The sequence below is a fragment of the Hibiscus syriacus genome, unplaced genomic scaffold, assembly GCF_006381635.1.
Source record: "Hibiscus syriacus cultivar Baekdansim isolate YM2019G1 unplaced genomic scaffold, ASM638163v2 tig00008957_pilon, whole genome shotgun sequence".
In the NCBI taxonomy this organism is placed as follows: domain Eukaryota; kingdom Viridiplantae; phylum Streptophyta; class Magnoliopsida; order Malvales; family Malvaceae; genus Hibiscus; species Hibiscus syriacus.
In genome coordinates, this window is record NW_024062178.1 from 118,923 (window position 1) to 145,991 (window position 27,069).

The 27,069-nt window shown below is 36.1% G+C and overlaps 3 protein-coding genes and 1 pseudogene across 5 annotated transcripts; 2 read left to right on the plus strand and 2 right to left on the minus strand.

The window, feature by feature from the left end:
• Positions 1–581: 581 nt before the first annotated feature.
• On the plus strand, positions 582–2,256 carry LOC120202596 (cyclin-dependent kinase E-1-like). Its single transcript, XM_039203002.1, has one exon. The coding sequence runs from the start codon at positions 606–608 to the stop codon at positions 2,037–2,039; it is 1,434 nt and encodes a 477-aa protein (XP_039058933.1). The 5' UTR covers positions 582–605; the 3' UTR covers positions 2,040–2,256.
• Positions 2,257–4,463: 2,207 nt separating this feature from the next.
• LOC120202595 (cyclin-dependent kinase E-1-like) lies at positions 4,464–6,800 on the plus strand. The gene is made up of 2 exons (XM_039203000.1): positions 4,464–4,694; positions 5,198–6,800. The coding sequence occupies exon 2, from the start codon at positions 5,232–5,234 to the stop codon at positions 6,666–6,668; it is 1,437 nt and encodes a 478-aa protein (XP_039058931.1). The 5' UTR covers positions 4,464–4,694; positions 5,198–5,231; the 3' UTR covers positions 6,669–6,800.
• A 140-nt stretch (positions 6,801–6,940) lies between these two features.
• LOC120202591 (protein NLP7-like) lies at positions 6,941–11,076 on the minus strand. 3 transcript variants are annotated; one of them, XM_039202996.1, is made up of 5 exons: positions 10,723–11,076; positions 9,698–10,278; positions 9,338–9,391; positions 8,290–9,217; positions 6,941–8,163 (listed from the first exon to the last, which is right to left on the minus strand). In XM_039202996.1, the coding sequence occupies exons 1-5, from the start codon at positions 10,964–10,966 to the stop codon at positions 7,088–7,090; spliced, it is 2,883 nt and encodes a 960-aa protein (XP_039058927.1). In that variant the 5' UTR covers positions 10,967–11,076; the 3' UTR covers positions 6,941–7,087. The 3 variants fall into 3 exon arrangements, with proteins under 3 accessions (XP_039058927.1, XP_039058928.1, XP_039058929.1); XM_039202997.1 differs by lacking the exon at positions 10,723–11,076 and adding an exon at positions 10,420–10,502 and having other exon boundaries at positions 9,698–10,331; XM_039202998.1 differs by lacking the exon at positions 10,723–11,076 and having other exon boundaries at positions 9,698–9,823; positions 9,949–10,082.
• Positions 11,077–12,634: 1,558 nt separating this feature from the next.
• LOC120202593 lies at positions 12,635–26,827 on the minus strand (annotated as a pseudogene).
• Between the last annotated feature and the right edge of the window lie 242 nt (positions 26,828–27,069).

Below are 27,069 nucleotides of genomic sequence, written 5' to 3' on the forward strand. Positions count from 1 at the left end.
GGTATTCGATTTCCAATAGGGAGAATCTGGATTGAACTCGCGGCTTGCAACTCATGACACGACGCCGTAGTTGTTCTTAGTCTACAAATTTTGTGGTATTTTTTTTTCTTTCCTCAGATTTCTTTTTTGTTTGTCGATTTGTTTTTTGATAGTGTGAAGGTATTTTTGGCGTTTATTTACTTCGGTAATAATGCAATATAAACTTTCAAATTTAGGAACTTATAGAAGCTAGCTATGTGAATTGAGTTGTAATCTCTCTCTCTCTCTCTCTCTCTCTCTACTTAGTGTTTTGCTTAGTCTTTTAAGTTTGTTAATTATGACTGAGCTTGGTTAGGTTTGTTTGATGTTAAGAAGATTTTGTTTCATAATTGGACAGGGCTGAAATCCGATTACGCGTTGCCAAGAGATCGTTCATATATTAGAAATAGGTGGTTGATGAGTTTTTGACATTGTTGTGTGCTGCTATGGATTTCAGGGGATTACATTTACGAGAGGCAATAACACCTAATGGCCTTATGAGCTTATAAATCTTTATTTTTTCCTTTTACGGTAGACTTTAAAATTAGAGTAGGTGTTGATAGTCGGCGCTGTAAAGCACAGAAATCATGGGAGATGGCCATAACAGCTCAGGTAGAGGCATTGCGGCCAACAATACTTCATCTGGCAACACTGGGAAGCCAGAGTGGCTGCAACAGTACAATCTGCTCGGTAAAATTGGTGAAGGTACTTACGGTCTTGTTTTTCTTGCAAGAATAAAGTCTCTGACAAATCGTGGGAAATGCATTGCCATAAAGAAGTTCAAACAGTCCAAGGATGGGGATGGTGTCTCCCCAACTGCCATCCGAGAAATCATGTTGCTTCGGGAGATTTCGCATGAGAATGTTGTGAAGCTTGTGAATGTTCACATCAATCAAGCGGATATGTCATTGTATCTGGCTTTCGATTATGCTGAATATGACCTCTATGAAATCATTAGGCACCACAGAGACAAGTTTAATCATGCCATGAACCAATACACGGTCAAGTCATTGCTTTGGCAGCTGCTTAATGGACTGAACTATCTCCACAGCAACTGGATCATACATCGAGATCTAAAGCCATCAAATATATTGGTTATGGGCGATGGTGAAGAACATGGGGTTGTCAAAATTGCTGATTTTGGACTTGCGAGGATTTATCAAGCTCCCTTGAAGCCATTATCTGAAAACGGCGTGGTTGTAACTATTTGGTATCGAGCACCTGAATTGCTTCTCGGTGCAAAGCACTATACCAGTGCGGTTGATATGTGGGCTGTTGGTTGTATTTTTGCTGAGCTTTTGACTTTGAAGCCACTTTTTCAAGGTGCAGAAGCCAAATCTACACCAAACCCTTTTCAACTTGATCAGCTGGACAAGATATTTAAAATTTTGGGCCATCCTACCTTGGAAAAGTGGCCCACGCTTGCAAATCTTCCACATTGGCAATCAGATTTGCAGCACATTCAAGCACACAAGTATGAAAATACTGGACTTCATAGTGTTGTTCATCTTTCTCCCAAGAGCCTTGCATTTGACCTCTTATCTAAGATGCTTGAATATGATCCTCGAAAGCGTATAACAGCTGCACAGGCCTTAGAGCATGACTACTTCAGAATGGAACCTTTACCGGGTCGCAATGCACTAGTACCCATCCAGCCTGGAGATAAAATAATCAATTATCCTACTCGTACGGTGGACCAGAACACTGATTTTGAAGGGACAACCAGCATTCAGCAACCATCACAATCTGTGCCGTCCGGAAATGTAGGTGGCGGCATGTTAGGGAGAAACGGATCCGTGAATCGGTCTATACCACCTCCTCAGATGCAAAGAATGCAACAGGGCATGATGGCTTATAATTTTGCATCTCAGGCTGGAGTGGGTGGTGGAATGAATCCCGGAGGCATGCCGATGCAGCGGAATCTTGCTGCCCAAGCTCAGCAGCAGCAACAGATGAAAAGGAAGGATCCGGGAATGGGCACGAGTGGATACGCTCCGCCGCAAAAATCAAGACGCATGTAAGGAAAATAACTCCTCATGTGCTACTCATCTGGCTGGAATTGAGTGAGTTATTGTATTCATTCAACTTCAGTATATGATTAAAACTTACTTCATGAATTTATAAACCATTGTCTTTCGAGCTCTATAGATTTATTAATGTGAGCTCTTTGCTTGTTCAATCACGGTATTCATTAAACTTCAGTATATGATTAAAATATACTTCATGAATTCGAAGTCATAGACTACTGTGAGCACACTCTCAAGTAGGGGAGATCTATCGAATCGAGTCGAATAAAAAAATTTCGAGTTATTTGAGTTAACGAGTTATATTTTATAACTCGAACTTGACTTGAAATTTTTCTGAGTTAAATCAAATCGAGTTGAATTTTCAAGTTTATGTTAGAACTTAATTGTAAATATTTATATTATGATATTATTTGATTCTAATTTAATTAGTTTTTTATAATAATATACAATACATATATTTTTTTTTATTTTTTTCATATGTAATATATATATATATATATATATATATATATATATATATATATATATATATATATATATATATATATATATATATATATATATTATGGAGTCGAGGGATTCGAATAAAACTTGAAAATTAATTCAGTAACTATTAAAAATTTTGAGTTATTCGAGTTATTTAAATTGTATTTTACAACTCGTTTTGAACTTGAAAATTTTTCGAATCGAGTTTATAAAATTATAATTCGAAGTTGATTCGAGTAGGAAAAATCGATTTCTCGAGTCGAATACTCTGAGACTTGAGATATCCATTAAATGCCTTGACTTCAATTACTCCATATGGGTTCGCATCCGATTGAATGATGAAGGTTTGTATGGTGTCTTCATTATCAGCAATTTGAAGACCAGTGATCGTTCAAGCTAAGGTTTCTTCCCTGAATGACGCTTTCCCAAGCGAATCCCTCGGCTTCACAGTTGACTTTAGGAAATCAATATTAAAAATATATATATTTCATTTATGCATTTTTCATTATTAAAATTAATTTTATTATATGAAATTCTTTAAAATAAGTATTAAATCAAAAAGTACCAATTAAAAATGTTAAAAAATAAGTTTATAAGTAAAGGTATGCACCATAACTTTTATATTAAAATCATTGGAAAGTTTAAAAGCAATTCACAAGACCCGAGGCTGGTTCGGTTTCCATGCTTATGTACAACAGCTCACTATTTTTGCTGTCACAAATATCAGATGAAGTCTTGTAGCTCTTTCCAGGATTTCTTTCTCTTCTCTTTTCATGTAAGATTAATGTTCCTATCTTTTAAAAAGAGTGAAACTTTCTAATTTAATCTTATGATGCCTTCGTCACGATCAATCGTCAGTTTTATTTATTATATTTATCTTATTTATTAAAACACTTAATATAAAATCAAATAATCAAAAAATTATTTTGATATCATTTATCACAAGATTAAATTATAATATTATATAAGATTCTTGCAAAAATACCTTATTATATAGGCAAAACTTTCTAGATAATATTCTGGAAGAAATTAATTCACGAGATAATGTACTTCCAAGATTAATTGTTCAAATAGAGTGAAATTCACAGTATTGGCCGTAGGTCGCCATGCCTTCCGGGCGACCTACTAGGTCGCCATGTCTTCCCGGCGAGCTACGAGAGATTGCATGTGCCATTCACGTCCCAACACGCTGGGCATCCGAGACCATCCGACCGAGCTATGCGAGAGCATCCGAGGCCATCCGACCGAGGCCATCCGATCGAGGCCATCCGAGCGAGTTATGCGAGGGCAGCCGAGCGAGCTATGCGAGAGAATCCGAAGGCAGCCGAGCGAGCTATGCGAGGGCATCTGAACGAGGGAGCAAGGGTAGGTCGCCCGGAGTGCATGGCAACATGCAAGATCGGCCGAGGGCATGGCGACCTATGTGTTGGGACGTGCATGTGCCATGCAACACGTTCATTCTCTCTGTGAGTTCGTCAGAAAGCTGGCCACGTAGTAGGTCGCCCGGAAGGCATGTCGACCTACGGCCAACACTGTGGATTTTACCTTATTTGAACAATTAATATGGGAAGTGCATTATCTCGTGAATTAATATTTTCCAGAATATTATCTCGAAAGTTTTTCCTATTATATATATATATATATATATGACATTTGTTATTTGAGTCACTAATAATATGTGTGAAAAATATTCTTTTAATAAATTATAAAAATAAAAATTAATAAAAAAAAGAAAGATTTGGGGAGGGGGGATTAAACTAGATCTACTATAATATTTTTAGACGAATGAATAGAGGAGTTGATTAATAATAGATATTTGATTTTGTTTACTTTTCCAACCGAGTTGACTTACCAGGTGACCCTTCCCCTTTTAGCAAATGCAAGTATCAAGTAACTCGAAGAACCCTAGCTCTCGAACTTGAAAGAAACCGATGGTTTTATTTCTATAATTTGAATTCCTTTTTTCCTTCTTTTCTATAATTTCTGTTATTGTAATCGGATACTTTCATGAAGGATTGTTTCTCTCTCTCTTGTTTTGTCTATTAGACTTATCGAAAAGTTCAAGCTTGTGAACAAGCCCATTTCGAATTCGGAGACTCTGAATTGAACCCGTGGCGTGGAAACTCCTTTGTCGACGTCGTTGTTGTACTTAGTCATTTTGCGGTATCCTCCCTCGTTTCTTTTCTGTTTGTCGATTGAATTGTGGGGGAAAAAACGGATTTGTTTTTTGGATTGCGTGAAGATAATATTGGCGTTTGTTTTTCTTAGGTGATATTAATGCCAGTTGAAAAGTTCAAATTTAGGCAAATTATAGAAGCTAGCTATGTAATTTGAGTTATAATTTTTCATTTTCACTCGGTGTTTTGTGTTTTCGTTGCTTGATTAATTTTGTTAAGCATGACTGAACTTATTTAGCTTTATTTGATGTTAAGAGAAACTTGTTTGAAATCGGGGCCCTTTTTTGAGGGATTCGATTTTTGTTTAATGATAAAAGTAAGATCTTTGGAGAACTAGAGCTAACTATTGAAATATTGGAAATATATGATTGATGTGTTCCTTGAAATTGTCGTGTTTCTATGAATTTTAGGGGATTACATTTATGAGCTGCAATAACATGTAATGGCATTGTGAGCTAATCATCTTCGTACGGTACACTTTATTGTTAGGTGCTGATAGTCGATGCTATAAAGCACAGAAACCATGGGAGATGGCCATAACAGCTCGGGCAGAGGCATTACAGCCAACCATACTTCATCCAGCAACAGTGAGAAGCCAGAGTGGCTGCAACAGTACAATCTGCTTGGCAAAATCGGTGAAGGTACTTACGGTCTCGTGTTTCTTGCAAGAATCAAGTCTCCGACAAACCGTGGAAAATGCATTGCCATAAAGAAGTTCAAGCAGTCCAAAGACGGGGATGGCGTCTCCCCCACTGCTATCCGAGAAATCATGTTGCTTAGGGAGATTTCTCATGAGAATGTTGTAAAGCTTGTGAATGTGCACATCAATCATGCAGATATGTCGTTGTATCTGGCTTTTGACTACGCTGAATATGACCTCTATGAAATCATCAGACACCACAGGGACAAGGTTAACCATGCTATGAACCAATACACTGTTAAGTCATTGCTCTGGCAGCTGCTCAATGGACTGAACTATCTCCACAGCAACTGGATCATACATCGAGATCTAAAGCCATCAAATATATTGGTTATGGGTGATGGTGATGAACATGGGGCTGTCAAAATTGCTGATTTTGGACTTGCGAGGATTTATGAAGCTCCCTTGAAGCCATTATCTGAAAACGGCGTGGTTGTAACTATTTGGTATCGAGCACCTGAATTGCTTCTCGGTGCAAAGCACTATACCAGTGCGGTTGATATGTGGGCTGTTGGTTGTATTTTTGCTGAGCTTTTGACTTTGAAGCCACTTTTTCAAGGTGCAGAAGCCAAATCTACACCAAACCCTTTTCAACTTGATCAGCTAGACAAGATATTTAAAATTTTGGGTCATCCTACCTTGGAAAAGTGGCCCACGCTTGCAAATCTTCCACACTGGCAATCGGACATGCAGCACATTCAAGCACACAAGTACGAAAATGCTGGACTCCATACTGTTGTTCATCTTTCTCCCAAGAGCCCTGCATTTGACCTCTTATCTAAGATGCTTGAATATGATCCTCGAAAGCGTATAACAGCCGCACAGGCCTTAGAGCATGAGTACTTCAGAAGTGAACCTTTACCGGGTCGCAATGCACTGGTACCCATCCAGCCTGGAGAGAAAATAATCAATTATCCTATTCGTACGGTGGACCACAACAGTGATTTTGAAGGGACAACTAGCATTCAGCAACCACAACCTGTGCCATCCGGAAATGTAGTTGGCAGCATGGGTGGTCATGTAGGGAGAAATGGATCTGTGAACCGACCTATGCCACCTCCGATGCAAAGAATGCCTCGGGGCATGATGGCTTATAATTACCCATCTCAGGCTGGAGTGGGTGGTGGAATGAATCCAGGAGGCATGCCAATGCAACGGAATCTTGCTACCCAACCTCAGCAGCAGCAACAATTGAGAAGGAAAGATCCAGGAATGGGCATAACTGGATACCCTCCGCAGCAAAAATCAAGGCGCATGTAAGAAAATTAACTTCTGGTATGTTAATCTTCTAAATGTATTTGAGCACAGTGTTGTACTATTAAAATTATTTAATGGAATTTATAACCCATTGACTTGCGAGTTCTATAGATTTATTAATGTGAGCTCTCTGCATGTGCAATCACTAACCATGCTTCAAATTCAAAGGAGTACTACTGTGAGCACTCTCAGGCTTGAAATGTCCATTGAAAAACCTCTGTTTTTGTTTGATGAACATTTTCCATACTGCAACTATTCATATATTGCAATTATAGTAGCAGAGACTAGAATTGAGAGTTTTATTAGCTAAAAGAAAGGTTTATTACAACTTGAGACAGCTCTTGGAACCAAAATCAGCACTTTCACTTACGTGGAATTCTAGGACTATACAAATTACACTCTAAATTATATTTACAGCCTAATCATAACTGCCCAGTACTCTCACAGGAGCTCCCTAGATTGGCCATCGTGTCATGAACATACATTCTAACGATATTGCTGCCTGATGAACTTGAAACATCTAGACATTCCTGAAGGTCGGAATCGCAAGCTATCAAAACACATTCATTATCGTCATCTAAATACTTGATATCAAAAGTACCCACCTCCATTTTCAGCCTCTTGGCCACTTCCTCTTTCAGTTCCATTATACCAGAACTTAAGGAGATCCGGAATCTAATTATTTCTTCTCTGTAAGTAGCCTTAATGGTCACACTCTTCATATGCTGCCTAGTTGTGGACTGCTTGTGAGCTAGATTGGAATATGGAGGTGTCATCTCATCTACGCCGACTTCTGCTGCCGAAGAGCATAGGTTTCTCAAGTCTTTTGAACTTCCGGCACCCTCTACTAGTAAACCTCCAAAGGGCTCTTGACGTTCTGTAACCACAAGGGCTTCAGGCATTGAGAATGTGGCTGATATATTCGGTTCCCTTAAATGTTGAAAGGCCTGTTCAGGATGGTTGCGTGCTTTAAAGCATTGATCGTGGATGGAACTGAGTGGATTAGGAGTACCTGCAGTTCCAATTTCAGGGTTACCTATGCATGGACCCTTAGAAGTAGGCATCATTGAACTCTCTTCTCTTTGACACCTTTGCATTTTCCCCCCTTTATCCATGTCCGGTGAAAGTCCATTCTGCTGATAGAAAAGTTCTTGGTTCGGTATCTTCGCTCTCAGCAACAATTCTTCCACTTGTCCATTACTTCCCAGTGTCCTACACATAGGAAAATCACTCTTTTCTCCTTGAAACACCAGGTTGGCGTTTGGTGAGTTTTGTTGATTGGAACCGTTCAAACTGGTTGGCCATGGTACAGAACCAACAGCAACTGGGACTGAACTGCTAGCAAGTGAAGCTAAACCAAATGCTCTATCTGCACCTTTGACAGATTCGATAGCATATTTTAGTGTACTCAGGGAACGGTTAACTTTATTGATCCCACGAGATGGCCATCGAGAGATCCCATGCTGCCTGCAGATGCGCTTCATTGTGGTAGGACAAACTGTAAAGCAATAATCTTTCAGAGCACAGTTCATTTTCAATAGGTACCAAAACTATATTTCAAGATTATATAATGTAAAGTTAAAAGGCAAAGATTTTTTTTCTTTCATAAATAGCATATCCATACCACCAAGGCTCTTTGCAGCATCTTTGAGACTCCCAGTAAAATACTGTTGGAGCACCTCCAGACTAATTGTTTTTTCGGTTTTTCCACGTTTCCTATCCTTTTTTTCGTCTTTAATCTGTAGGAGACAAAGAGGTTTGTCACATCCACTAGCAGCAATGCTACCTCCAGTAGTTGCAGGGTCAAGATTCATGGTTAATTGCTGTTGCGACAAATCTAGTTCTAGTTCCCTATCGGGTGAAGTGTTAATACCAGGTGGTGATTTCACAGATAGAGGGATTGGAACGGATTCAAGTATGGTATCAAACCTTCCATCTGAAGAAGCTTCAATGATTTGGATAAATCCTTCATCCTCTTCAAGTTTGGCTCCAGAAGCAACCTTGAGACTTCGGAAATGCTGCTTCATTGTTGCCAATATGGAGCCCAACAAAGTATGTTGCTCATTGCTGTCAACAATGGCAGAGGGCAAAAAAAATTCTAGAACATAATCATCATCTCCGGTATAAGTACTCCGTAAACAGATTGCAAAACAGCCAGCTAATCCGAACATCCGAGCATAGTGTACTAAGGGATACTCAGTTTTGCAAAATTGGGTAATGTCGGCACAAAAGCACAAGGTGTGGGATAAAAATGCCCGACCTGCAACTCCCTGGCCCTTTTGTAGGTGATGCTCAAGACAAGCCTCCCGGAAACCCCATGTGTGAGCATCTACAATATAGAATGCCAAATCAGTTGTTGACATACAGACTTGTCCCATGCAGCTACCATCGAAGCTTGTACAGCTTTTCTTTTGACCGCCACCATAGGCCAAAACACTACGATGCTGGCAAGGAACCCACGTTTGAGACAAAGGTAGTTTATGGTCTTCACAGACAACTGTCAAAATCTCCAAAATTTCAGCCAGTGCATTTTGGCGACTTTTATTGCAAATCTGGGGTAGAGAAAAGAGCATTTCATCAGTAACAGATAGAAGAAATGAAAGAACAAGGCAGCATTTCTGCAGTATCCAAACAGAATAGCAGATTTGAAGAACACTCATTTAAGCTTTCACCTGGGGCTGGCTAGTCGGATGATCCAATATATCTGAACTTTTAAGATTCACTGCCTGCATAAGAACTGGAATCACGACCAAGGAATCTCAAAGCATTTTAAAGGGAAAAAGAAAGGTGCTTCAGAAAAGTCTCCAAGGAATGTACAGATGATTTCTACGTTAGATTCAGGTGTGAGCGTCAGATATGAGTGTATACCCTACACAGATATGTTCATTTTTTGAAGTTTTTTCATGTATTTGAACTTCGGAGGGTTCTTGAAAGTAATATGGTCATATTCATATCCTGGTTAAGCGTGGAACATGAGTGTTTGAAGGAAAATACAAGGCCTGGATATATGGAGAAAGGGAAAGAAACCCCACCTGAAGGGCTTTGCACACTTTATCAACATCAGGTGCATAGTTAATCTTCTGTGAAGTCATTATGAGTTCAAGTACACCAACACAAGACTGTATTGAAGGTTCAAACACTGGCAGTGCCAAGGTTCCCTGAACATTGAATTGCAAAGCATGACCAAGCCGCGAGTACTCCTTGCTTGAATAATACTGCACATTCGGAGTCCATTCCGGCAATTTCTGCAGGAAAACACGACCGGGAAGCCCAAGCTGCTTATCACTCTCTCCATCCACAGAAAACACGTACGCCAAAGAAACCATCCGATACTTATGTAATCCATTGCTATGTGGATCGAGAACAAATGGCTGGCCCGAAGTCGTTAGAACATACCGATCACCACTCTTTACAGGTGCCCAGACCTGTGCCAGAACATGTTGTTGAGTCGATTCTTTGAAGTAACGAAGTGCCTGAGTCATCCTTTCTTTCATCACACAATAACTATCCGGGTTCTCAAGTGGCAGCTTTCCCAAAAACGGAGAAGATACCCCTCCATTATTATCATCATATTCTTTAGGAATTTCATTCAGTGAATTGGAATTGCCTGCATCTAGCATATAGTTCATGATACAAATCAAGTTAGTTAAGCAAACATGTACAGTTTCTAGCAAGAAATAATAGGCTAAACCCAGAAAATTATAGAACATTTAGGTCCCAATAATTTTGGAGACGATATGAAAACACTGAATGTACATAAACACTCTTTAATACCCTTGTCGTATTTTTATTCAATCATTGGGTCAATCTCCTTTTTCTATTCCGGGTATTGGGAACCTTAAAGAGGGATTTACAAACCCTGTTTAAAAAGTAATTTTCTGAATTTTCAGGGTTTCAAGAAAGAAAGAAAAGAGGATTAAATTCAAGCAAGTCAACTAAACAAATTAAACCATGAAAACCCCAAGAAGGAATCGGCTAAAACAGATCAGAAAACCAGGACAAACAACCGAAAAGGAAGAAACTATTTGGAGATTTATAAAGTTCGAAAAAGACTAACACGTGAGAAAAAGATTGTAACCGGCGGCAGACCCGAGCTTATTATCTTCGTCAGAGAAAGTCCAGAGAGGAGAAAACGGCTGCTCAGAAGGAGATATGTTGAAAGGAGAGGAAGGGTTGGAAACAAAAGGAAGTCGATCCAACGGCCAGGAGTTGTCGAGATTGAGAGCATCTTCCATATCCATATTCCCCTGCCGTTGTTTTGGCGGGAAAGGACATGATTTGTCTTCCTCTGGTTCGCACATTTTCCGGGAAAGAATTTGGAAAGGAAATTTTGTGCTTTAATTTTTTTTTCTTATTTTCTATTGAGAAGGAAAGCTTTTCCACTTTGTGCTGTTTGTTTGGTGGAGAGTGACAGAGAAGAAGAAGAAGAAGAAGAAGAAGGAATAACAAAAATACACACGTAATACAATAGAGTGTGAAATTTGTTAATTTAAGATTTTTTAAATTTACAAAGTAATTAATATTCTTTAATAATATCATTTTCAAAGATAGAAGTGAATTTTTTCTTCCGTAGTTTAATATACTTTATTATTATATATATAATTATTAACTGAACTAATGATGTCACTTTAATTATTCTTTATTATTATTATACTTTATTTTTGAATATTTTTTTTTTAAATTATCAAACATCTCATAAATATAATTATACTTTTTTATGCAATAAAAAAAACTTAAAATGATATTACTTAAAAAAACAATACCAATGTTTGTGAAAATTGGACTATAATAAAATTTTTTGTATATAAATAGAAAGTAAAATTATGTAAAATATTACACACTATAAAATGATCCTTAAAACAATATATAATTTTAAGTTTTTTATCTGAAAATTATTATTAAAATAATGACACAAATATATAATGCAAATATATGAATAATAAGATGCTTTTTAGAGGGTATTCGCCCTCCACCCAAGTCAATGGGGCACATAAAAATAAGTGATGAAAGACTCGGTCCAATACAAGAAATTAGAAATAAAATTGAAGTAAGGTTAATTAAGGATGCATTTCACTAATTAATTAATTAAGCCAAAAAAAGTGTTATTTTCTCCTAAAATGGATTGTCAGAGTCCACTTTAACGAACCTCACATCATTGCTTGTTTTTTATATTGCAACAATGACGAACCCATGGAAAATTACCCTATGCATATTATAACAAAAATAGTAAATAATTATGTAAAGTATATATTATGTGAAATTATTAAAAGAATATGGAAAATGTTCGTAAGTCAATTGAATAAAAATTGTCAAGTTCATGGGTGATTTGTATTCTAAAATTATGAAAAAAAAATGATTTTGAAAAATAATGTGATTAAAATCTCAATTTAAAGATTAACCTTTTAGGCGTAGCTCACTGCTCACATAAGGAGTTGGCCTTTCAGAAGTGTCAAATAAGGGGCTATTTCATGTGCTTTTGGGATTAATCGCACTATTCACCCTTAAATTATTAGCTTAAATTCTGAATTCGTCCTCAATCAATGGTGAGTTTTTAATGGACGGTGTCTTTGATCATAGAATGTAAGCAAGTACATCAAGTTTTGAATGTTTGTACTTTGATCCTTAATTGGTCGATCCACATTCAATTGATTAAATTGAACTTTAAATCAATAGTTGTACTTTTTGTTAACGGAAAGTGACATCACATGCTCGATCAGTTGTCATGCTCAGGTAAAGGGTGCTACATGACATTATATTATGGAGTTATTACCTATTTGCTATTCTTGTAATTTTGGTCTAATTTTGTTTTTAGTCCTTGTATTTTTCATATATTAACATTGCAAAGCAATGTCATGAGAAACAATGATAATTTAGAAGAGAATACAAAAGTAAAATCATAATTTCAATCATATTTTAACTAGTGACATTCATAGATCTCGAACATGAACCGTAAAACAAACATCGAAGATATTATTTCATAAAAAGAGCGAAGAGATATAATAAAGAGCCACTGACACAAATGTTGAGATGACAGTAATTTTTGTTGCCATTTTCCCTGCATCGTTCCTCAAAGCAACGGCTCCATACACTGGTAGGCAATTCAAGACAATGAAACCACTTAAAATCATCTGCAAGCCTAGGCCTTCGTTATTGCTGCCTTTCAAAAAACCAGTCAATCCCGACATGAATGAAAACAAGTTGATTATTGCAGCCATTGCTAAAGGCACAAACAATGGTGATGGCACCCCAAACTCAAAAACGCCTTGCCCATATCTCTTGCTTTGTGCATCATCAAGCACCTTGCTCGTTAGGCTAAACCCATGTGTGGAAACCCCTATTGACTTCAACATGTACTCCATTGAGCCAAACAAGTAACATGTCAGTCCCCTTATCATCCACAACCTTTGAGCATTCCACCACCTTCTGACCGTGCCTCCGCCTAAGAGGAAATCGAGCAAGTCTTGCCCGTATGCGCATAGGACGAGGAAAACATAGAGGAAAAACCATGGTTCAGATGCATTCGGGAAGATGCTAACTCGGTTGAGGAGTGCTAATTGAGGGAAGAGACAATAGAAGGAGACCGGAATGCACCAGATGGGCCAAAATGCATAGTGAGAATAAGCTAGACTCATTAGGACTCCCATGGATTGAGAACCATAGATGAGAGTGTTGTATTCGGAGAAGGTTACTTCAAATAAACCTATACACCATCTCTTGCATTGGCCAAGTACATCAACAAGGGTGATTGGGACATCCCCTAAAAATGCAGCCCTTTCAGGGTTGCAAAATATGCTCTTCCATCATTCACATTGAAGCCTATACCCTGCGTAATAGTCCTCAACCAATGATCCATATCTGAATCCCATCTGTAAACAATATCGAATCATCTCTTTAAATACTTAACAAATTTAAGTTCTGCAAAGACAGTAATATCAATCACCTCTTTACCTTAGAGCCCCATTTGGTTTGGTTCTCATAGTTGCAACCGGCAACATAGTGTGCCAATGTCATAATCTTTTCTGATGTAATCGCCTTGTTTACTGCATGGTCCGGGTTGAGTTCCGAGATTTCGAGTGTCACTGGAGTCGACGGACCACCAAAAAAAGACCGTCGAATGAAGAAGCACCCCGATCCGAACATAGTTCGGACCTTTTAACCCATCAAAACCCAAGGAATTGATCTTAAAGAGACGTTTATACTCGGAAGCATAAATATCATCCTCGTTAAGGCCATGAAACCGTTGACGGAACTGAATGAATGCCAAATTCGATTTCATCTCAGGGTCTGATAAATAACACAGAACACGAAGAGGTGTTCGGGGATCTTTGGAGTACATGTCGCAATCGTGGGTTAAGATGCTCGGTGCATTTGTCATAACAGCCGACACACGTAACTTCAACGTTGAAAAAAATGCAATAACAAGTTAATTAATCTCATCGTTAACATACTAATAAAGGGTTTCTGCAATTCATTAATTTTCATACCAAAACATTAAGAGCTCCGGCTTTAAAGTGGTGGGGTGAAGCCTTGCTCTTCTGTCTGGAAACGTAGACTAGATTTGGTAAAGAATGGCCTGATATGTCTTTGTCTTTGCTCTTATCTAAGATGATCTGATCACAGTTCGTAATCTATCAGTAAACATAGTAATTTGTTTTCGAAAGAAAAGGGTTTGATTTATAAGCAAACCTGAATGACAGTGGGGTGATCCATTCGAGTAAAGCCTTTGGTCCATTGATTAAAAGCTTGACGTCGTTGATCATCAGTGTTGTAATCGTCGATAATTTCTCCTTTTTCCACAACTTGTTCCACCTTGTCTTTCATGTCCTCGTACATCATCTGCAATAATTTAAGATTCAGTGTCTAATAACTCTATGAAATCCAGTTATTTTACTTTCATTGTCAGCTTAGTTTTATCTTGCAGTGTGGTTTTTATCTTTATTTCCGGGTTAATCTTGAAGTGGATCTCTCTTCCGGCTAGTGTAAAATTAGATTATACACGTCAAATTTTAAATAAATTAAAAATATCTAATTATTTATTTTTTATGTAAAAAAATTAATGGTTCAATATATATTAATAAATAATCACTTTGGATCAACATGATAGATATATTGGATTGATTCAAAATTTTAGATACATAATATGTAGTGATGGTCATGGACCGGGGTGGATTTTTTATCCGCCTAAACCCGATTCAAAAATTATACTCCTAAATTCTCACCTTACTTAGTAAGGTTTAGGGATACTCCATCCGACCGAAATTCTACCCAATTTTTGAGATAAAAATAAAATTAAATCTGACCCTCTCTAACACAAATATATATTTAAAAAATATTTTTATTAAGTAAAATAAGGAATTATTTTAAAAAATATAGAAAGAATATATTATTACAATTATCTATAAATATATAAAGGATAATTATACTATTTTCTTGAGTCAAACTTAGGGATGGCAAAAAAATCCGAACCCGAAGGGGAAAACCGAATTAAACGGGGACGAGTTTAGTAATCCTCGCCCCGATTACCTGGCCCAATACCCGGCCCAATAAATATTAAAAATAATTATTATATATATATATATAATATTAATAAATTTAATTTAAATTAAAAATATATATATAATATTTATATATTTAATTTAAATATATATATATCCGGCCCAATACCCGTTTAAATAACCGTTTATGCTAAATGGGATACCCGTTTCCCCACGGTTTTCCCCGATTATCCGATGGGTATCTGTTGAAAACATTTTGATATTTCGATATAACAAATTAAGTTAAATGAATTTTAAGATTTTTCCAAATGATTTTCTAAGTATATTCGATATAACTATTCGAATATCAAAACATTACTCCAAATCTTTCAAAGATCATTTTTAATCCTTACTCAAGTGTAAAATTAAGTTTTAATCTTAAAACAATCTCAAAATAATTTTACAAAGTATTTCGAACCATTTCAAAGCCAAAATCTCCAGATTGCTCAGAGGGAACCGATTCCCCCCCAAGGGGGTATCGATTCCCCCCTGAATGGTTTGGCTCCGAGAATTCCAGTATGCTCAGAGGGAACCGATTCCCCCCCAGGGGGTACCGATTCCCCCCTTGTATAACGGTCGAAATATTTGAATTTTACACTTAGGGAACCGATTCCCCATAGGGGGAACCGATTCCCCATAGGGGGTACCGATTCCCCCCACGCTCCAAGCTGTTTTATTAATTGTTTTCACACTAAAACTGCTATATTATCTTCTCTAATCATCCCCAACGTTCAGAAGTGATTCAAGGTGTATTTAAACAAGCTTAGAAGCCATTGATCAATAACAAGAAACATCAAGCAATTAGAATTAAGAGAGAATCAAAGAGAAAGCATCAAACCTCAAGTTTGAGCATTTCAAGCCTATTTTTCATTCAATATTCATTTTGCTTTCAAGAACACTTATTGTGCTCAATTGTATTTATTCTTGAGTGTTCTTTCTTTATTCTAGAATTGTGCAAACATATTTGCCTTGTGAGGTTTTTCTTGTAAGTTTGCAAATTTGTATTTCTCTTTGAGAAAAGAGTGTTCTCAAGAATTGGGGTATATTCTTGAGGGAGTTGTAAGGTTATCTCTTTAGCCTCAAAAGAAAGAACAAATTAGTGAATTTGTTGGAAAATCCTTAGTGTGGATAGCTAAGGTAGTGGACGTAGATTTTGGTTGATAAAGTCGAACCACTCTAAATCGCTGTGCAATTTCTTTCAATTTTCTGCAAAAGTTTCCACCAAAATTTTTATTACCAATTCACCCCCTCTTGGCCGATTCCGTCAATCGATTAACTCAACAATTGATATTAAAGCCTAACTCATTTGAAGGTTTAACCGCCTCTTGAGTCGATTCGGGAAGAGTTATATCGATAATCAAAGTCATCAATGGCCTCCGCTTCAAACTTCGATTCCGGTCTCGATTCGATGCCCGTCAACAAGCCTCCTTTCTTCAATGGAGCTAACTATGCCTATTGGAAGAATAGGATGATGTACTTTATTTAAGCAAGTGACATGGGAGCATGGAATACCGTAGAAGATGGATACATCAAACCTCTCACTCATCCAAGGTTGTGGAGTGAAGGAGAGACAAGAATGTTCAGCTCAACTCCAAAGCCATCCATATCATTTTTTTGTGCTCTTGGACCAGATGAATACGGAAGAGTTTCATCGTGTACAACCGCCAAAGAAATATGGGACAAACTTCAAGTCACTCATGAAGGTACCGATGAGGTAAAGAAATCTAAAATTAGTATTCTAACGCATAGCTATGAAAATTTCAGGATGAAACCAAATGAAGATATCAAAGCTATGACGGATAGATTTTCAACGATTGTCAATGGTCTCAAATCATATGGAGAGATCATTTCAAATGAAAAGCTTGTGAGGAAGTTAGTCTACTCCATCCCAAAATCGTGGCAATCAAAGAAGACGGCAATCATCCAGTCTAAGGACTTAACGTCCTTAACTCTTGAAGAGCTAATTGGGTCACTCCTTACTCATGAAATGATGCTCGAAGATGAGGTGGACCTCGACAAGATTGACGAGACACCAAAGGAGAATGAGAAGAAGAAAAACATTGGAATTGCTCTCAAATCCACAAAAGATGAGAGTGATTCGAATGACGATGACGATGCCGAGGAAATGGCATTGTTTGCCAAACGGTTCAGAAAAATGATGAGACCTTATCGAGGAAGAAAATTCAAACGAAATGAAGGCCTAAAAAATGAACCGAAAGAGAATGACCCAATCATTTGCTATGAATGCAAAAAGCCGGGGTATGTCAAATATGATTGTCCACAATTGAAGAAAAAGGGTCAATTAAAGAATAAGCACAAGGCTCATGTGGCTACATGGAGCGATGAAGAAAGTTCTGATGAAGAGGAACAAGAAGTAGCTAACTTGTGCTTGATGGCATTCGGGGAAGATTCTAAGGTAACCTCTAACTCATCCGATTTTGATGATTTATCCTATGATGAGTTATTAGAGGAATATAATGGGTTTGCTTCGGATTATGATAAATTATTTTTAAAATATAAAAATATGTTTCAAAATTGAAAAATGAAAACAAACTCATATCCAAAACCAACAACGATCTTGAAAGTAAAATCAAAGATTTGCAAATCAAACTAGAAGAGTTTGAAAAGAAAAATTTAGATTTGCAAAATTTAATTTCAAAGATCAATGATGATCATCAAAATAAAATTGATGATCTTAAAACTTCTTTTGATAAAGTTGGAACAAAACATTTTGAAAAAGGTGGAAATTCAAAATCCAACTTTGTAAGAAAAAGTTTTAGAAACTACAATCATAGAGGTCACCAAAGAACCTCTAATGGAAAAATCGTTAAAAGTATGTGGGTTCCTAAAGAACTCATTACTACTAAAGATAAAGATATCCTACAAATGGATACCTAAGGGGACTAGGATTTTGGAAACTAATGAATATGGACCCCAAAGAATTTGGGTACCAAAAATAAAAAATTAATCTATGTTTGTAGGGAAAGGAGCATTGCTTCAAGGCACGGGAAACAAATTCAAATTAATGGTACCTTGATAGTGGATGCTCAAGACACATGACCGGAGACAAAAGCCGGTTCATTGAGCTTAACGCCAATAATGGAGGAGAAGTGACTTTAGGAGACAATTCAAAAGGTCACATTGAAGGTATTGGTACAATAGGTAATACCTCTTCCATACAAATTAAAAATTTTTTATATGTGAATGGATTAAAGCATAATCTATTGAGTATTAGTCAATTATGCGATAAAGGATTCAATGTCTTATTTGAAATTAATGGTTGTAAAGTCATTGACATTGCATCTAATCGGATTATACTTGTTGGTTATAGAATAGGAAACATATACATGGTGTATTTAGATTATATTGATATGAATAATTTGTGCCTAGTTGCTAAGGAAGAGCATGATAGTTGGTTATGGCATAGGAAACTAGGACATGCTAGTATGAGTATTTTGCAACGGTTAATTCAAGAAGACCTAGTAAGAGGGTTGCCTAAGCTTAAATTTGATAATGATAAAATCTGTGATGCTTGTGCTAAAGGAAAACAAAAGAAAGTTTCTTTTAAATCCATTAATGATGTATCAACTAGTAGAGTTTTACAATTGATCCATTTAGATCTTTTTGGGCCAACTAGAACTACTAGCTTGGGTGGAAAACAATATGAATTTGTCTTGGTAGATGACTATTCTAGATATACTTGAGTTCTATTCTTAAGTACAAAAGATGAAGCATTAGAACATTTCATCACATTTTCAAAAATTATCCAAAACGAAAAAGGTTACTCTATCACTAGTGTTAGAAGTGATCATGGAACTGAATTTGAAAATCTTGGATTTATTGAATTTTGTAATTCTAATGGTATTAGCCATACTTTTTCAGCACCTAGAACCCCTCAACAAAATGGAGTTGTTGAAAGGAAAAATCAAACTTTAGAAGGAATGGCTAGAACCATGCTTTGTGAAAATAATTTGCCAAAATATTTTTGGGCGGAAGCCACAAATATCGCTTGTTATGTTATAAATCGAGTAATGATTAGGCCAATTTTAAAGAAAACTCCATATGAAATTTTCAAAAATAAAAAACCTAACATTAGCTATTTTCATCCTTTTGGATGTAAATGTTTTATTTTAAACAACGGAAAAGAGAATCTTGACAAATTTGATGCTAAAAGTGATGAAGGAATTTTTCTGGGTTATTCCTTAAATTCTAAAGCTTATCATGTATTTAATAAAAGAACTTTAGTTGTAGAAGAGTCTATACATGTTGTTTTCGATGATAATCTCCTTCCGAGGAAGGATTCTTGTGTTAATGATGATGTAGGCATTGTAAATACAAATGACGTTAGACATGACGTTGGAGAATCATCATCAAAGGAAGAAACGAAAGATGAGGAAACTCATGATCCTCTCGAGAATCCAACCATTAAAGAAAGGGAAGTATCTTATCCAAGAGAGTACAACTATGTCAAGGATGGTGAAATTATAGGTGATCCATCTAAAGGGTAACTAGTTGATCTTCTCTTAGAAATATTTGTAATTATGTTGCATTTATCTCATGCATAGAGCCTAAGAACATCAAAGAAGCATTAAAAGATGAACATTGGATCATGGCAATGCAAGAAGAATTAAATCAATTTGAGAGAAGTAAAGTATGAACATTAGTTGAAAGGCCTAGTAATAAAACTACTGTAGGTACTAGATGGGTATTTAGAAATAAGCTTGATGAAAGTGGTAATATAGTGAGGAACAAGGCTAGACTTGTTGCTCAATACTATACTCAAGAAGAAGGCATAGACTATGATGAAACATACGCTCCCGTAGCTAGGATGGAAGCAATTAGAATGTTATTAGCATTTGCATGTTTCAATGAATTTAAATTATATCAAATAGATGTTAAAAGTGCATTTTTAAATGGTTTTATAAAAGAAGAAGTGTATGTGGAACAACCTCCAGGTTTTGAAGATTCAAATTTTCTGGATCATGTTTTAAAATTGACAAAAGCTCTTTATGGTTTAAAACAAGCTCCTAGAGGTTGGTATGAAAGATTTTCAAATTTTTTAATTGAAAAAGGTTTTTCAAAAGGAAATATTGACACTACATTGTTTTTAAAGAGAAAAGGTAAAGATTTATTAGTAGTTCAAATTTATGTTGATGATATAATATTTGGTTCTACTAATGATGTTCTTTGCCAAGAATTTTCTAAGCTAATGCAAAGTGAGTTCGAGATGAGCATGATGGGGGAGCTCTCATATTTCTTGGGACTCCAAATCAAGCAAAGAAAAGATGGCATCTTCATCAATCAAGCTAAGTATGTCAAGGATATGCTTAAGAAATTTGGATTGGAAAATGGGAAACCCTATGCCACTCCAATGAGTTCTTCTACAAAGCTTGACTTGGATGAAGGAGGTAAATGTGTGGATGTTAAATTATATAGATCCATGATTGGTTCATTGCTTTATCTAACCGCAAGTAGACCGAACATTATGTTTAGTGTTTGCTTATGTGCTAGATTTTAATCATGTCCTAAGGAATCACATTTACTAGCTGTTAAGAGAATCTTTAGATACCTTAAGGAAACTCCTAGTTTAGGACTTTGGTATCCTAGAGACTCTAGCTTTAGCTTGCATGCTTTTTCTGATGCGGATTATGGAGGATGCAAATTAGATAGGAAAGCACCTCCGGTACTTGCCAATTCCTTGGAAATATGCTAATTTCTTGGTTTTTCAAAGAAACAAAATTGTGTTGCATTATCTACCACTGAAGCCGAATACATTTCAGCCGGTAGTTGCTGTGCACAAGTTTTATGGATGAAACAACAACTTTTTGATTATGGAATTGAAGTAGGAACCATTCCTATCAAGTGTGACAATACTAGTGCTATTTGTCTCACTAAAAATCCCATCCAACACTCTAGAACTAAGCACATTGAAATAAGACATCACTTCATTAGAGACCATGTCACTAAGGAAGATGTAGTTCTAGAATTTGTTGATACTTTGCACCAATTAGCGGATATCTTTACAAAACCCTTAGACAAGGAAATATTTTGGACACTTAGGAGAGAATTAGGTTTGACCAACCTATCTTCACTTAGTGTTTAAAAATAATTTTAACATTTTTAAGAATAAATGAAAAATGCTTATAATAGTAATTTTTGATTGCATTCATTGCTATTAGTTAGGGGGAGTTTATGATTCTTGATGAAAAATTAATTTTATGTTCAAATATTGTTTAAAGATTAATTTAATTGTTTGAACATGATTAATTTTCAATATATGAGTTGCCAATACCACTAGAGGAAATTAATTTTGCATTTTGGGTGTTTAAAATCGAATTTTAGCATTTTGGTGCAGAGGGAATCGATCCCCCCATGAGGGAACCGATTCCCCCTTTGAAGGGGAACCGATTCCCCCATAGGGGAATCGATACCCCCCTGGGGTTCTGGTTATACACGGGCAGAACCCTTCAAAATCCTCAAAAAGCCTATATTTTCTTCCTTGCCGCCAAACTCTCTCCCTATCTCCATTCTTGCCTCCAATCATCGATTTTAATCGGAATTCACTTCAAATATCATCTCCTAAACTTGCAATCATCATTAAAATCGTGCAAACAACATCAAAATCCACTCAATCTCATCCTTCAAGGTAAAATTTTCTAAACTCACTAGTTAATTGATTTTGAACATAGGACTAGTTTTAATTAGTTCTAGGATGAACTTTAGATCAGGCATTTATTGTTTAGTGATTAAAAACTAGATATTACAACTAATTTCATCAAAAACACAAGAATTTTCCAAATTTTTTTTAAATTTTTTGAAATTAAAAAAATTGTTAATTTTCAAATTATTGTGTTTTGATTAAATTATGTTGTTGTTATGAAACCTATACACATATTGTTTCTCAAAACCGTATTTTTCCAAAGTTTTCAAAAACTTTGCCCATTAGGATTGATTTAGAGAACCTTGAAATATTGAGGACTCAATTAAGTTTTGGGATTGATTGAATTGCATACAAGTGTTTTAAATTGCAGGTTATCCATTCTATTCCGATTTCCTAAAACCATGTCCAATCCTAAAAGTGCTAGGTCATCATCTAGTCGCTCACACCGTCAACCAAATCTACCTCCAAATCCTCAAAATCAAATTCCTAATCCTAATCCCATTGATCCCAACTTGACTATCCAAAATTCGTGTTTCAATCATCATGGTCCTAGAAATCATCGTTTTTGGTATTATCAATATTTAGACTCTTACAAAATCCCGGAGGAACGCATTCCTTCTTGTCAAGCTATGTTAGCTATTAATTTTAAATATCTTCATCTTTTACAAGAGTGGAAATTTGATAAACTCTTTGACCTTGAACCCATCGTTTACCATCAACTTGTTCGTATTTTCTATTCTAATGCCGTTTGTGTTAAAAACCAAACTGAAACCGAAACCATAGGAATTCGTTCATACCTCCTAGGACAATTCTTATATATTGACTCGGCTTACATAGCCAATACATTCGGATTAGAAAACGATGGTATTTCAAATGAAAAACAGGTTTTAGGATCTCGTTATAAAAGAAGAGATGGTGCGAGTGTCTTAGACCTACATGAACGTTTTCTTCATCTAATAATTTCTTGGTGGTTTCGACCATCCGGAGGTCGTTATTCTACTCTTAGAGCCTTAGATCTTTGGTGGTTACATTGTTTCGAAAACAATATTAAATTAACCTATCTTAGATTATTTTTGCTGAAATTATTAAAACTGTAAATCTTGTTCCTAACAAGAAACTCTGTTCATCTCTTGTTTACGGTTGCTTTTTGAGTAATCTGTTTTCCAAAGCTGGGCTTAGAGTCGGTCTAGATGCCGTTTTTTCCCTTAAGAAAAAAATTAACCTTCTTTCCTTAACGAGAGCGAGATGGATTAAGGATAAGGAAACCGGTGAATGGGTTCGATCTTCTACAAATACTCCGGGAGCTAGTTCTTCACAAGCTCCACCCGAAGCTGACGAAGATCTCGAGCTTGAGCAATTAATGCGAGACATCGATGAAGCCGAAGATGAGCCTGAGCAGCCCGAGGAGCAAGCACAACAAACGTATCAAATGTCTCCATATTTTCAATCCTTTATGGAGACATTCGATTTTCGATACGCTACCATGGATTCGCGCTTTACTTCTATAGAGTCCCACTTATCTACAATGGGAGCTCAACAATTAGAAATTCTTCGGGAGATTCGTGCAAACAATGAGGCAACCAACGCGCGTATTAATGACCTCACTCACAAAATGGCCGTTATGCGAGCTCGTTTTCCTCCTCCTGATCCTGATATGTGATTCTATGTTTTGCTTTGAACTCCAACCAAACTTATTGTTTTAACATTTGGAATATTTTGGAATGTTTGAATTTGTCGATTGATTGATTTTGAATTTGTTTGGATTTATGAATGGTGAGAACTTATCTATTTGGTGTGATTAAATTTATTCATTATTGCATCATTTACTTCATGTTAGATATATGACCAATTTTGCCATGTCACATTAATTATGAATATTGATTATGAAACTAATGGCTAATGTTTCTCTTGCTTGTGATCTTAGCAGCTTATATTATATATAATCAATTGGCTAAATGATTTCAAAACCTTGTTTAAATTCTTTAAAATGTCTTTTTGATTTAACAAAAAGGGGAGAAGTTAAATGTGTTTTAAATGATAAATGAGAGAAGTGTTAAAGTAAGGGGGAGTAATTTCAAAACTTGATTTCAAAATCTTAAAATTACTAAAATGTTTTGTTATATCAAAAAGAGGGAGATTGTTGAAAACATTTTGATATTTCGATATAACAAATTAAGTTAAATGAATTTTAAGATTTTTCCAAATGATTTTCTAAGTATATTCGATATAACTATTCGAATATCAAAACATTACTCCAAATCTTTCAAAGATCATTTTTAATCCTTACTCAAGTGTAAAATTAAGTTTTAATCTTAAAACAATCTCAAAATAATTTTACAAAGTATTTCGAACCATTTCAAAGCCAAAAATTCCAGATTTCTCAGAGGGAACCGATTCCCCCCAAGGGGGGTACCGATTCCCCCCAAGGGGGTACCGATTCCCCCTGAATGGTTTGGCTCCGAGAATTCCAGTATGCTCGGAGGGAACCGATTCCCCCCCAGGGGGTACCGATTCCCCCCCTTGTATAACGGTCGAAATATTTGAATTTTACACTTAGGGAATCGATTCCCCATAGGGGGTACCGATTCCCCCCAGGCTCCAAGCTGTTTTATTAATTGTTTTCACACTAAAACGACTATATTATCTTCTCTAATCATCCCCAACGTTCAGAAGTGATTCAAGGTGTATTTAAGCAAGCTTAGAAGCCATTGATCAATAACAAGAAACATCAAGCAATTAGAATCAAGAGAGAATCAAAGAGAAAGCATCAAACCTCAAGTTTGAGCATTTCAAGCCTATTTTTCATTCAATATTCATTTTTGCTTTCAAGAACACTTATTGTGCTCAATTGTATTTATTCTTGAGTGTTCTTTCTTTGTTCTAGAATTGTGCAAACATATTTGCCTTGTGAGGTTTTTCTTGTAAGTTTGCAAATTTGTATTTCTCTTTGAGAAAATAGTGTTCTCAAGAATTAGGGTATATTCTTGAGGGAGTTGTAAGGTTATCTCTTTGGCCTCAAAAGAAAGAACAAATTAGTGAATTTGTTGGAAAATCCTTAGTGTGGATAGCTAAGGTAGTGGACGTAGACTTTGGTTGATAAAGTCGAACCACTCTAAATCGCTGTGCAATTTCTTTCAATTTTCTGCAAAAGCTTTCACCGAAATTTTTATTGCCAATTCACCCCCTCTTGGCCGATTCCGTCAATCGATTAACTCAACAGTGTCCCAGTTTAAATCCCCGTGGTTTTTTAAGCGGAGACGAGTACGGGTTTTTTAAACGGAGACGGGGGACCAATACCCGGCCCGAACCCGGCCCGTTGCCATCTCTAGTCGAACTGGATTAGGTTTTATCATCCTAAATCAGAATCTGACTTACTTCATCCTTCAAAAAATCCAACCTGAACTTGAATTAGAAAAAAAAGTCATATTAGGTCAAAATTCATCATATTTGAGTCAAATACATATCTCTAATAATAAATATAACCATATTAATTTTTTTTGAATAATCTGAGATAGTATCTGTAACATAGTATATGTTTAGAATTCTTCTAACCTTTAACACCATACACACATTACAAATGTAAATGCTCGAACTCAAAATCTTTAAGAAGAACCACATTCTCTTTAATAACTGATATCACTTAATAAATTAATAAAATCATGTTAATAAATCTAAAGATTAAATTATTAAAATATCTTTCATAATAAATTGTACGAAAATGTGTTAAACAACTTTAATTTTATATTATCGCGAGTAAATTCCCCTTATATATAATATATGTGATGTTAGAAAAACTAAAACAATATATTAAATACTAATTCATCAACATCTATGTAGGAGTTCTTGGCCTATACAAAGCTGCAAACCCTATTAACTATATAACTATTACGTTCTTCAAGAACTATATTAAAACAATATAATATTCAATATGGTTAAAAAACTGTCGAATCATATAAACTAAATAGTATATTATAATATCAATAACGGGTAAATATGATTAAATGTAAGACTATTATGAAGCTTGTATATTTTACAAATAACGAGTCGGTTTAGTACGATGAAGTAATATATCTCTTAAGTACGGTAATAAGTTTTAATATTTATGTTGTGAATGAAATAAATTGAGTTAGAAGATTATCCCATAAAAAGATATTTGTAATATTTGATTCAGATTAGTTAATTAATCGTCAAACTAAAAAAAATATTGAACTATTTTTTCTTATAGATGCTAAAAATATCTTTCTAGAATAAATTAATTACGAATATACTTTGGTATAAAAGTAGATTTGGAGAAGTTAATTAAAGGAGTGTGTTAATTACCTTAATATTCTCAAACTGAGGTGTAGAAGAATGATAATTAGCTTCAAAATAGACTTGAGGGCTCCTTTCCATTATATTGTGTTCCCTGCAAAAATGGTAACCAATGACTCGCAAACTCAGCAGCCTCCATGAAAGCAAAGAGAGTCAAAGCCGACCCTCCGTCGTCCGAAACATACACCGGTATCTTATCCGCTGGATAATCATAAGCCATCAACGACAACGCCGTGTTCACCACATTCATCGGCGGCTCCTTGTATGGATCAGCCGTGCATATGAACACGTCTAATCCTTCAAAGTCTTCGTCTTTGATGATTCTTTTCAGGTTTTCAGGGAACTCTATGCGACGAATCGGTGACATCCGGAAAGCTTGAGCGGTGGCCCCCATGAAGGCAAGAACAATATCGGAGATGAACAAAGAAAGGGTGATGGAGAAAGAGAGGAAGCTGGTTGTGGAGTAGAGAGATAGGTTTCGGACATGACGGAAGAGTAGAGCTATGACGGCAGAGAAATAAACCACCGCGAATAAGCGGTTGAAGGCCGTCCGCCGGAGTGGTTTGGACGTGTGAAGCGGAGGAGCATCGGTGGTGCACCCTCCTCTTAAACCTCTGCCTTCCATGCTTCTTGGGTTAACTAATAGGAAGTTTGGTATATATATAGGCCACAAGCAGAGGAAAAGATTCGTGGTACAAGTGTTCACCCAAGACATTTATCTCGGACCTGTAAACGTTGGAAATGCTAAATGAGATTCAGATTGAAAAGTTAATTGTAAAATATGTCCCTAAATTATGATATCTATTTTAAACTGGTCTTGAAATTTTAAAATATTTTATATCAGTTATCAAACTATCATTATCATTCCATTTCAATCTTTTCGTTAACGTGATGTTAA